Genomic DNA, 11,842 nt, shown 5'->3' with positions numbered 1-11,842 from the left:
TTTGGCGAGAGTTACGCTTTAAGTAAAAGTACAAATAACCAGAGACACTTTTACTTTAGTAAAAGTAGAAGTACCACAATGACAACCCTACTTAAGTAAAAGTAAAAAGTACCTGATTTTAAATGTACTTTATTAAAAATAAAAGTACTTGTGTAACGATTTATTCTATATTCTATTATAATAGCCATAACCGTGTTCTTTTGTTACGATTGCTATATGTCAAGACGCATTTCGCAAGATTGCAAATTTGAAGGAGAGTTCTTGAAGGCCAGCAGCTCATTTTTTCGGGGCAGGCATAGTTTACATAGGAACCTCCACGAGTCATTTTTTGCTCCTGTGATTTTGAATAATTCTTGTAAATACAGCCATTGGTGGCTTTTTGATTCAGGCTCAGACTCCATCTGCTAAGGCACCACACCAGACTATGCAGCCACTGGAAAAGCAGAAGGGGCCGGGCTCTAGAATCTTTGGTTAGAAGGATCATACCTGATTGGGTCCAGAGCCTTATAGGGCTCTGATTGGGTCAAAGATTAGCGTTCTAGAATCTTTGGTAGCAACCCATATATATATCTATGGCAACCAAACTTCACTGGTGAGACAAACGTGTGACGGTCAGGAAGACGGTTTGGCAGGGGAAAAAAACTGATCCGAAAATGAAACGGAACGTTGTAGAAATGTAGTGGAGTAGAAAGTATAGATAATTGCTGCAAAATGTAACAAAGTAAATTTAAAAGTATGCACTATTGATTCTACTTAAGTAAAGTATAGATACGTGAGAAATGTACTTAAGTACAGTAACGAAGTATTTGTACTTTGTTACATTCCACCACTGCAATTTAGAGATATTCTGCTAACAAACAGATGGAAAACACAACCTCTTTGTAACTTATTTGAAGGTATTTTTGTAGATATTTTTTTTAAACTTTATTACTGGATAATTAATAGCGTAGACAGACAATAAACAAGGGGAGAGAGAGAGAGAGTTATCATGTCCAACAAAGGTCTCCAACATGAGGTCCCCTAATTTATTTTTTATTTTTTTAAACCTTTGTCTGTAATTATATAATGTTATATCATATGACCTTAAAATCTGACCGGTCTAAATGGAACCATGTTGTATTTTAGGGTGTAAAATGAACTCTGATTTGGTTCACACGAGCATATTGTGAAAGGTGACGTTCACCTAATAATAGCTCTGGAGTCCAGATTGAATCGCACCACAAACTTTGTCACAGCACTACACAACACAGACACTGGACAAAACGTTTTATAAAAAATAAATAAAGCTTGTGTTGCTATTACAAGGCCTCATGTCATAGAAGAGATCTCTGTGGTCCCTTTGCCAGTTTACTTCCCCTCTGTCCCTGTTGCTGTGTGCCAAAGACTCTGCCATATTTGCTTTGCTGTTTTTTTTTGTTTTTGTATTTGATGTGTGTGTCTGAATGTAGCTACACTGACTGAAGAATGTACTGAGCCTTGTTTTTCACTTGAAGCAGTACATAGTTGTCATTGGTCATTGGCACTTAAATGTGGGCAATGTGCATATTCTGGGAAAATATGATTTATCACCAATACTGCCAACTTCATTTTCATTTATAGACATTTTTTGTTTACCCATTTCTTTTAAAAAAAAATGCAATACATGTCACCACTCCTGAATGTTGGCATTGCTTGAGCTTTTGAGCGTCTCCAGCTTCACAAAATGTCGCTAAATGCTCTCATTGGTCTGTAGTAGGATGTGATGAAGAATCTAACTTTTGTACTTTTATTTTTTTTTTTTTTTGAATAAGTGGATTAAATTGACGCTTTGGGTGTGCCAAAGAATGAATGAATTAAGTCTTGTCGTCTTTAGTTTTCCCAGTTTTAATACAAATGGGTTTATGTTGATTGAAAGAAGCAACACGTAAAAAGAAACAAATATTATTGACTTTATTGCTGATGTAGACTGTGACTTGAAAGTAAAATTTGCCTTAAAATGGTATCTTTAAAGGCCCTGAAAACATTATTTCTCATTTAGCTTCTTACTAGGAGTGATGGGGTCCTACAGAACATGAACACAACCATTTTTGATTATTTCATGTGAGAGATATCTTGTGTTTTCTTTTTGTCTGAGCTCTTCTTACGGGTTGGGAGGAGGGCTGGGCTCAGTTGGAAAAACATGATGTTGTGTACAACATGCCCAAACAAACGTCCACTGGCCGCACTTTCTTCATGACTTACAAACTGCATCTTTAAGCAAAGATTAGTTTAAGGATTACAGGGCTGGATGCTTTAAAGCTCCTTGAGAGTGATCAATCTCTTTCCCTTTTTACTTAGATGTACGATAGAGTAGAGAGGGAGAGAAAGACAGAGGGAGAGGGTGAATCTGATTTTCTGACAAGACCTCCTTAGAAATCCTTTCCATAATGTTGTCAGACACCATCCATCCATCCATCCATCTTCGTCCGCTTATCCGGTGTCGTTGTCAGACACTTAGAATAATAATCTGAGCCTGTCAGTGGCAAAACGAGCACTTTTGTGAAGGTAAACCCAAGCTGGACAATTGCCCTATTAACTTCCATTGTAGCTTGTTTCGCCGCTGCCGACTGCAGCGATCTCGCTTAATACTGGACCAATGTCAAAGATTGTTGTTCCCATCAGTCACTTAGACACAAAAACATAGGAAAATAGGGTTGAAAAAAAACGGTAGCTACCCTTTAAAGAGGATGATTTATCACCAACCGAAATAATAACCTGACTCGGCTATTGGCAGATGGGAGCCTGCAGCGGTAACTGCACAGAAAATGTCCAAGTGTATGATGCAAGATGAAGCTGAGGACTTGCAGGAGATGCAGCTTTCTGACAAATTTTACTAGTATAATTTGATGAGTGTAGATTCTAATATTTAAAAATGAAATGCAGAGATGAGATGCAATGCTATACGATTTTTGGTTGAACATTTGTTGACAATCGCCCCAAAAATACCTCTTGCGGCTGTGCGAATTACAACCATTGTCTGTGAGCAGCTAAGGTGGAATCAGGGATGTCTCTGGGAATACATCTAAATATATATATAAATAAATATAATATGAACTGTATCTATAGAGCCCCTGCTTCTTTCAGTCTGTGCACACTAAAGAAGCTCTTTTTGATACGTACAGCATTAGCCCTCACTTTAAAAATGTATTAATTAAAAAAAAAAAAATTCTTCAGTCTAATGTGTGGTCAGCAGCCAGGCTTTGAAGAAGTTGGGGACAAGACAAAATACACTTAGGACCACGGGAAAGGTCACACTGGTGTGAGGAGTGCAGGAGCAGAAAGCCAGGGCTTTGTACTGCACAAGCTGGCAGCTGTGTAGCACAGATGTGGCAGCTCTTAAAAGCCCTGAACACTCACGCAGGTGTTTCTAGTCATTCTGGCTGTAGTACTGTGTGGGCATGCTTAGACCGATTGACTGACTTCTTCCTGCCTCCTGTGTGCTTTGTTGCACCTGAAAGGGCAGGACAAAGGACCGATTTATCATTCTTATATGTAGATAAAATTTGTGACCCAATAAATTCCTAAATTTGCTCCGGCCCACCTTCAACCTGAGCAGAGGTCTTATCAGCCAGAATGACTGAAATCACCTGTGGGTGTTCAGAAGCTGCTGGGGACACAGCTGCAACACGGAGGTTTTTCTGCAGTTAGGGCACAAGTCTTCTACACGGTCAGGCAAATGGTGTTAATGGATGCAGCCCTCATGTAGCTTTTTCCTTAGCTGCTGTTGGTGGGTTGACTGATAGATTATCACTTTCGGTCCTACACAGCCACCTAGAGCCTTCGACAAGGCAAAACAGCAGGTTGATCTAGCTTCTTGTTTTTTCCTCTTGAATCAGGTGAGGAGCCATGAATGACCACAGATTTGACTTCTTCCAACTCCTATTACTTAATCCAAAATTGATATGTTATGCTTTCAGTCTAACGAGCATCACATGTAGACATGTTGCCTAATTTGAATCCAACAAATTCCTTTACATCTTTTTTGCACTTACTTTATTACTTTTACACTACTGGCTTAAGAGCTGCTACCTCATGTCACTTTAAAAATGTAATGTGCAGATATTTTTTTATATAGTCAATATACAGTTGTGTTCAAAATATTAGCAGTCCAACATCACTAACCTCATAAATCATTTTTTTTGGTAGAAGTGATATTTCTACATGGCAAATAATTTACTAGTAAGTGTTGTAGAGTCATAAAAAAACCAACAGACCCAACAGTCATGACATGCATGCTGCTCATTCTGTGTAATTGAATCTGTAATTGAAAGGGGCATGTTCAAAATAATAGCAGTGTTGTGTTCAATTAGTGAGGTGATTGATTCTGTGAAGAAACAGGTGTCTGTTATGGCCCATAGTTAAGGAAGGAAGGAAGCAAATGTTGTGCATGCTGGTTATAGTGCATTTCACACTGAAATACTCAGCAAAATGGGTCGTTCCAGACATTGCTCTGAGGAACAGTGGACTTTGATTAAAAAGTTGATTGGAGAGGGGAAAACATATAAAGAAGTGCAGAAAAGTATAGGCTGCTCAGCCAAAATGATTTCAAATGCCTTGAAATGGCATCCAAAGCCTGAACGACGTGGGAAAAAACGGTCAACTACCATTCGAATGGATCGAAGAATAGCCAAAATGGCAAAGGCTCAACCAATGATCAGCTCCAGGAAAATCAAAGAAGACTTAAAGTTACCTGTGAGTACTGTTACGATCAGAAGAAGGCTATGTGAAGCAAAGCTATCAGCTAGAAGCCCCCGTAAAGTCCCATTGCTGAAAAAAAGACATGTACTGAATAGGTTGAAATTTGCCAAAGGAGAAATGGGGCAACATTCTGTGGACTGATGAGAGCAAAATTGTTCTTTTTGGGTCTAGGGGCCGCAAACAGTTTGTTGACGACCCCCATGCACTGAATTCAAGCCACAGTACACTGTGAAGACAGTAGGGCTGGGCAATATATTGATATCGTGATATGAGACTAGATATCGTCTTAGATTTTGGATACCGTAATATCATAATATGGCATAAGTGTTGTCTTTTCCTGATTTTAAAGGCTGCATTACAGTAAAGTGATGTACTTTTCTGAACTTACCAGACTGTTGTAACTGTTCTGTTATTTGCCTTTACCCACTTAGTCATTATATCCACATTACTGATGATTATTTATCAAAAATCTCAGTGTAAATATTTTGTGAAAGCACCAATAGTCAACCCTACAATATCGTTGTAGTATCGGTATCGAGGTATTTGGTAAAAAATATCGTGATATTTGATTTTCTCCATATCGCCTAGCTCTAGAAGACAGTAAAGCATGGTGGTGCAAAAATCATGTTATGGGGAGGTTTCTCATACTGTGGTGTTTGGCCTATTCATCGCATACCAGGGATCATGGATCAGTTTCAATACATGAAAATACTTGAAGAGGTCATGTTGCCTAATGTAGTTCAATCGTCCTGGGCTGGAATACCTGTTCACAGGTGCCAGAAGCTGGTCGACTCCATGCAACACAGATGTGAAGCAGTTCTCAGAAATAATGGTTATGCAACTAAATATTAGTGCAGTGATTCAAAGAAAAGCAAACCCTTGAGACATTTTTCAGTTTATACAGTAAATGTTTGAGTTTGTAAAGAAAAATGCAAATACTGCTATTTTTTTTGAACAGCCTAATATTCCTTTTTCTTCACTTTCTGTAAAGGTATAACACAAACTTGATCAATTTTGGTCATGTTTTGATTTGGAATTCAATGTGCAGTGTTCCCAATGCATTGATATTATGGAATTAAAAGCTATTCTAAGGATTTTGAGCATTATTCACTTTTTTTTTTAAAAACACTATTATTCTGAACACAACTGTACCTGCAATTAATGGTATTCAACCTAGTTTATCTACCTTCACTTAATTTTACTTTATAAATACACACATTTCCTTCCTTTTAGGGTTCTGACTACGCATTGTGGTTTTGCATTCCAATTGTTAACACCTGTGACTGATCATTTTATTATTAAGTGATCATTGGTTGGGTTATAGGCAGTGCCTTTTCAGTGTTCACATGTTGAACATTGACATCTTATTATACAAATACATTTTTAAATGTATATCCAATATAGATATGTAATGTTGGTGCCGTGAAAATCTGTTCAAAATATTACACAGCAGAAATAAATAAAAAAACATTGTCGGAGCAAAGAATTGTTGGCTGTACTTTAGCCATGTTGATCCTTGTCAACACACCTGTTGATAGTTACTTGTTCTCCATGACATGTTTGCATGTTGTCTAGTCCTTGTATTTATGTTGTGTTTAAGCACAAAAAAATGCTTTTGCAGGTGTTACGTTGTGTTATCCAACAATAGACATACCAGCACCCTTGTATTCTACAAGGATTTCTGTCTTGTCCAATGACTGCTACTGAACCTGACAAAAGACGTAGCCTTTTAAAAAGCCATCTCTCTGCAGACACCTTTGTATGAAATGAGTTACAGCAGACTTCCAGCTTTCACCTGGTTGAATTTTTATTTGCAGTTCTTTACATTTAGAAAAAGAATCCAAGGATTTTGCCTCCTGTGTGTTTCCGTCTGGCCTCTTCGTGGTCCATGATGCCAGCTGAGGTGGTCAGCACAATGTATCTGTGGAAACAAAGTCAGCACGTTACCATACAACTCATAGTAATTCCTGATAATGAACACCTCAAAAGGCATGCTTATACCATGGTCACTTGCCAAAGAACTTTTTTTAAGCCATTCATTTTCTAATTTTCATGCATTTTGCAATCAAAATCTAACACCTGAGGATGTAGAGTTCATATGCAATGGAAAAGTTTCCTGCTCCAGTAAATAGGATGGATCTTAGATACCCAGCAACGGGAATTCTAGTCTGCTCAGCTACGAGACAGCTGTTAGCAAGCTAAGGTTATGCTAGCCAGATTCAAAGTCTGAACGGTTGACAAATATTTTGACAGTATGTTTAACAAGACAAGTTATCCAGGCATGTAATTGTCTCTGAATCAAAGATTTTCACAAACAAATGATACACCATGTGTACTGTCGGCGGAAGCCTAAACAGCGAACAGGATGAGAGATGATCAAAGTGAAACAAAGTAAGTTCAGAGAATGCACTGAAGGACTACAATGTATTTATTTTAATGTAGCGTATTCATTTAGGTAACAGTGAACAGGCACATTTCACCGGAGGAGCAAAAGAATGAGCCGCACCGAACAAACCTACGTTATATCAGAAAGACTTCAAAAAGCCACAGAACACCTTCATATTTGACCATCTGATTAAACCCTACTCCATTTATGCAGAATGGGCTTTCTATTAAGTTTGCCAACGTATTAACTGCTATGAAAACCTATTTTATGACCCCCATTTTGTTTATGAAATGTATGAAGACAATTTGAACCATAGAGGAAAAGATGTGTAGAGGTGGGATGATTCTATTAGTCTGCAGAATATGGTGGGTAGTATACTCTCCCAAATATGATCATTTTCATCTCAAACGGCAACAGTCATATATGGCTCCACAGGTAATTACTCAGGTGGTAACATTGAAAGTAAGGTAATATTCAGTAGGTATCATAAAACCAATCACTACATTGATGACCATCTACAGGCGACCAAGTCAATGAAAAACATTTCCGGGTACAAACTTGCTACTTTGCTTGAGAGAACATACGAAAACCATCTTATATCTAAGCATAATAGATACCCTGTAATCATCAATGTGAGCTTCAGTCCAGCTCATGACCTTTACATGCCACTCCCTGTTGTCTCTGCTACATCATCTGATAAACAAAAATGGCACTTAAATGACTAATTAATAATCCCATGACTTCATGAGACCATCTATAATAATCATCTAGGGCAGCATCAATAAACGCTGAGCGCTTAGACTTTCACTTATACTCGGAGCGAGCCAATTGCTTGGTTCCCAGCATTTGTTCCCCACAACTTTAATTATGAGGGTGGTTCAATCAGGCGCTGCTCAGCTCACCTACAGACTCAGGTAGCTATAGGGCCCGGGCGGAGGAAACAGGGAGCCCGGCTCAGCCTGCAGGGGAAGCTGCACATTGGCCGGAGAAACAGCAGGCAACGTGCTGGAGAGCCCAAGAGCCTGGGCATTCATCTAACATGTGTTTGTGTATGATTAATTTCATCATTTACATGTAGGGTAGACAGCAATCAGTTTTAGCGCATTATTACTTTTCGGAAATCCGGTAGCCCACTGCAAAAACATGCTTGGGCAACCTCTTCTCATTCCCAATTCGTCAAATAATGACGCTTGGTCAGTGGCTCTCAGCGTCAGATACGGCACAAGCACCCTTTTGTGCCTGTATGGGACACACCAGGCATAACAGTAGCTTGACCGGGTGCTGTAAGATTACGTAGTAGGAAAGACCGAAAATCTACGCAAGGAAGCAGGTTGGGGTGATGGATGGGTGAAACAATGCAGGACTTTCACCCAGGAGACCGGGGTTGGTAGCAGAGCCGGCGAACCACAGTCAATGAGCCGTCTAGGGATGTAGCAACTCCTCGCTGCTGTACTGTGCATGCACACACGCACACAGATTCCTCGATTTATAGTTAGATGAGCATAAAATCATCAACACTACCTTCAAATCTCGAATGAAAAAAACGATTAAAACCAATTTCCCAATGCAACAGCACAGGACAACCACGCAAAAGCAAGCATCAGAGCAGGCAAGCTAAGCATGAAACCAAGCCACTGCAGTTACTAACTGATCAAGAGAGACTGAGACCATTGGGACTAAAATGTCTCCTCAGTGGGTTCAGCACTACATCACTGCCACCCAGTTTCAAAAGTTGGTGTATGCGATTCTCACCCAAACTGTCTTGAAGGCAGCAGGTTGTTCTGCCACTTCTCCAGGTCCTTGAGCTGGAGATCAAAACGCGGACTGATCACACCACACTGAAAGATAAAAAAAACAAAACACTGGTTAACACTCCACATTCAGACAAACTAGCAAGCAGGAACTAAATCTAAATACTGTAAGATGAACCACCTGTGATAGCTTTAGTAGTCCTCAATTAGAAGACTGTTGCATTTACCACTTTCCAAACAAAAAAGCAAGGCACACCACTCTTTAAATTAAAGAGTTTAATAAAAGTAGCTGCTTCAAAAACATGTTATGTCTGAAAGTTAGTTTATGTCATTTGGAAATGCAGACCTGAGGGAACTGTTGCAAACAGCTACCAACGCAGCGACAGAATGGTAACTGCAGAGTTGGGCCGAGTAAGAGACTTTACCTTGTTCAGCCTGCCTGTGAGATTGACGACAATTTTTCCGGCTCTGTGGTCGTCAATGATCTCGAACTCACCAATGTAACCTGAAGGTGCAAATGACAAAGAACATCAAATCATTACTGGATTCAAACTATTACCATTTGGACCTGATGAGCTTGGTGTCTCAGATATTTACGTCTCAGCTTGGTGTCTCATCTCAGCTATGAGACACAAAGCTCTACGGCCATGACCACTCTTCAAACCTGTTCAGCTAGAGGCTGACCATACTTCTACCGACTACACTCGTATGTAACTTGCATCTCCTACCAGCTTGACATGGCAGTAAGTGTATACATTGACTAGACCATCGCGCTGCCATTATCACATGGCCAAATTATTAACTTAGTGTTTCATGATACCAAAACCACCACTCACCGTGTTTCATCATGACGGTTAGGAAGCGCACAATAACCTTGGAGCAGGGCCTAAGGAGGACCTGGCGTTTCCCACGCTTCTCAGCGTTGTTGATGCATTTCAGAGCATCTGCGAGAACGTTCATGCGCACCATGATGCCTGCATACACAAAGATAACCATTAACTGATTAGAGTGACATATGTAAGCTTAAACTAAGACATTAAGCTGTGCCTAATTTCACAACCCACTGTGGGACTGTTATTTCAATGCCTCCAAACTACTTTCACAGTTCATGCTTAACAGACTACAGAGAGAAGACCTAGCCTGTGCCTGTGATTCCACATCGTCAATTGCTGTCCCTCCATATCAGTAGCTACTTTTTAAATGTAGTGTCATACACTGACTGGAACACAATTTAATCTCGCATATCTTAGGTACAAATGGAAATAATGGTTCAAGAGGTGAAGCACAAAGTTATGCCCAGTTAACAAAGCCTAGCTAGCCCCAATTATGGCACGAAACGCAACATTTCAAACAGGTAACGTTATTAGCAACTTCGCTAACATTAGCAAGTTACGTTGTGTAAATACTTTTGATTCCAGCAGTTTTATTCGCAGCAGTTAACGTGGCGTTTACTTGAGTGACATTGAAGTAAAACGCAGAGACTCGCCAAAGCATGGTCCTTCATGAGCACACAGAATAGCTAACGTTAACGTTACCTAGCCTAGCCGACTAACGTTAACGTTACATTGGAAAAGCATCTCCCAACACTTGTAGTTCTAATGGTCAACGCAGTTTCGACCATGTACGCTACAAACTGTTAAGCACGTATATCAACGGACACCTTACAGGTCTTACTTGTTCAAAGTAAAAAAGACATTTGTGTGGTCGCAAAGCTAACAGTTATCAAAGCGCCTTGAACGCATCGATTCCCAGGGCCGAACAGAGGGACTGCTAGATAAAATTTGAGGCACAGTTGTGTTAAATTCGTCTTCTCAATCGAGGCGATAATCCTCCCAAATCATTAATATGTGCTTTAGCTTCAATATGATCGCATAAATGGGATATTTAACATTTAGATGCTTTAGATACTTAAAAGATTGAAGGTGACAGTGTAAAAAGGCATCTTACCGGTTCTGCAATATGGCGGAAAGAGGAAGTGGAAAAAAACAGCAATGCATTATGGGAAAAAATCCAAGATTTTTCAAGTCGAGATGACCCACACCAGCACGAGATTCGACATTTTAATCAAACCACACTCCTATCTGTAATTACATTTTAATTCCATAATAGCATTTCTCATAGTCAAAATTGTACTCTCACTAGTCAGAATGGTAATTAAAGATATTCAGAATAACATTCTTACATTCTTACTAGTAGAAATTGGTTCAAGATATGTACAACTTTGATTGTAGGCCTACTTTTCAAAACTATATTTAAATCCTTAAAAAGAACAAGTGTCACCTCATATATATATATATATATATATATATATATATATATATATATATATATATATATATATAGTTTTTTTTTAACCTATTTAATTGTATTCTTTTCTACATACTAGTTGTGCTGTATTATGCACACCAACTGTGTTCCCAATAAAAAAGTGGCCTTTTTAACATTTAATAGCTAGAATTGCTAGCTGGTTAAAGGTCCAATATGTAATATATTTACTGTAATAAATCCAAAAATGCCCCCAATGCGTCATCTGATATTAAGGAAACATGCTAAGTTGAAACACTATCTTTTCTGACAACAATGCTAATGCCAGTATTTTCTCCTTTTGAAATTTCCGGTCCGTGACGGAATTTCTGTTTGTGTTGTTATCAACTGACCAGTTTGTCAGCCAGGCCGGGTTGCCAGATATACATATACCTGTAAAAACGTAAACCCAGCGCGATACAGCTGTAACGTTAGTACAGCCATGAAAGCAGCAAACAAATGAACAGGATCAACGGAGACGGATTCTACCCGACCTAAAAAAAAACTGGCATGTTTCTTACAGTTGCGTGACCAGAGACGTAACAAACCCCGGAGAAATATTGGAAATATTTTTAATACATTTTCTTACCAGAGCAACGTATTTATAGTCTACTGTGTGCAATCAAATATTTGTTGATGTCCCATAAGACATGCAATATAATTCAGCAAAGCCAAAGGTTTCTTA

The 11,842-nt window shown here is 39.1% G+C and overlaps 1 protein-coding gene across 1 annotated transcript; it reads right to left on the bottom strand.

Moving 5' to 3' along the window:
* Positions 1-6,502: 6,502 nt before the first annotated feature.
* Positions 6,503-10,922, bottom strand: rps15a (ribosomal protein S15a). The gene is made up of 5 exons (XM_031309626.2): positions 10,801-10,922; positions 9,690-9,827; positions 9,279-9,358; positions 8,855-8,940; positions 6,503-6,637 (listed from the first exon to the last, which is right to left on the bottom strand). Exons 2-5 carry the CDS (start codon positions 9,820-9,822, stop codon positions 6,544-6,546), a joined length of 393 nt encoding a protein of 130 aa, XP_031165486.1. The 5' UTR covers positions 9,823-9,827; positions 10,801-10,922; the 3' UTR covers positions 6,503-6,543.
* Positions 10,923-11,842: the final 920 nt, after the last annotated feature.

Source organism: Sander lucioperca, chromosome 4, assembly GCF_008315115.2.
Source record: "Sander lucioperca isolate FBNREF2018 chromosome 4, SLUC_FBN_1.2, whole genome shotgun sequence".
In the NCBI taxonomy this organism is placed as follows: domain Eukaryota; kingdom Metazoa; phylum Chordata; class Actinopteri; order Perciformes; family Percidae; genus Sander; species Sander lucioperca.
The sequence above is the reverse complement of the archived record's forward strand: the minus strand, read 5'-3'. Positions and strand labels throughout refer to the sequence as shown.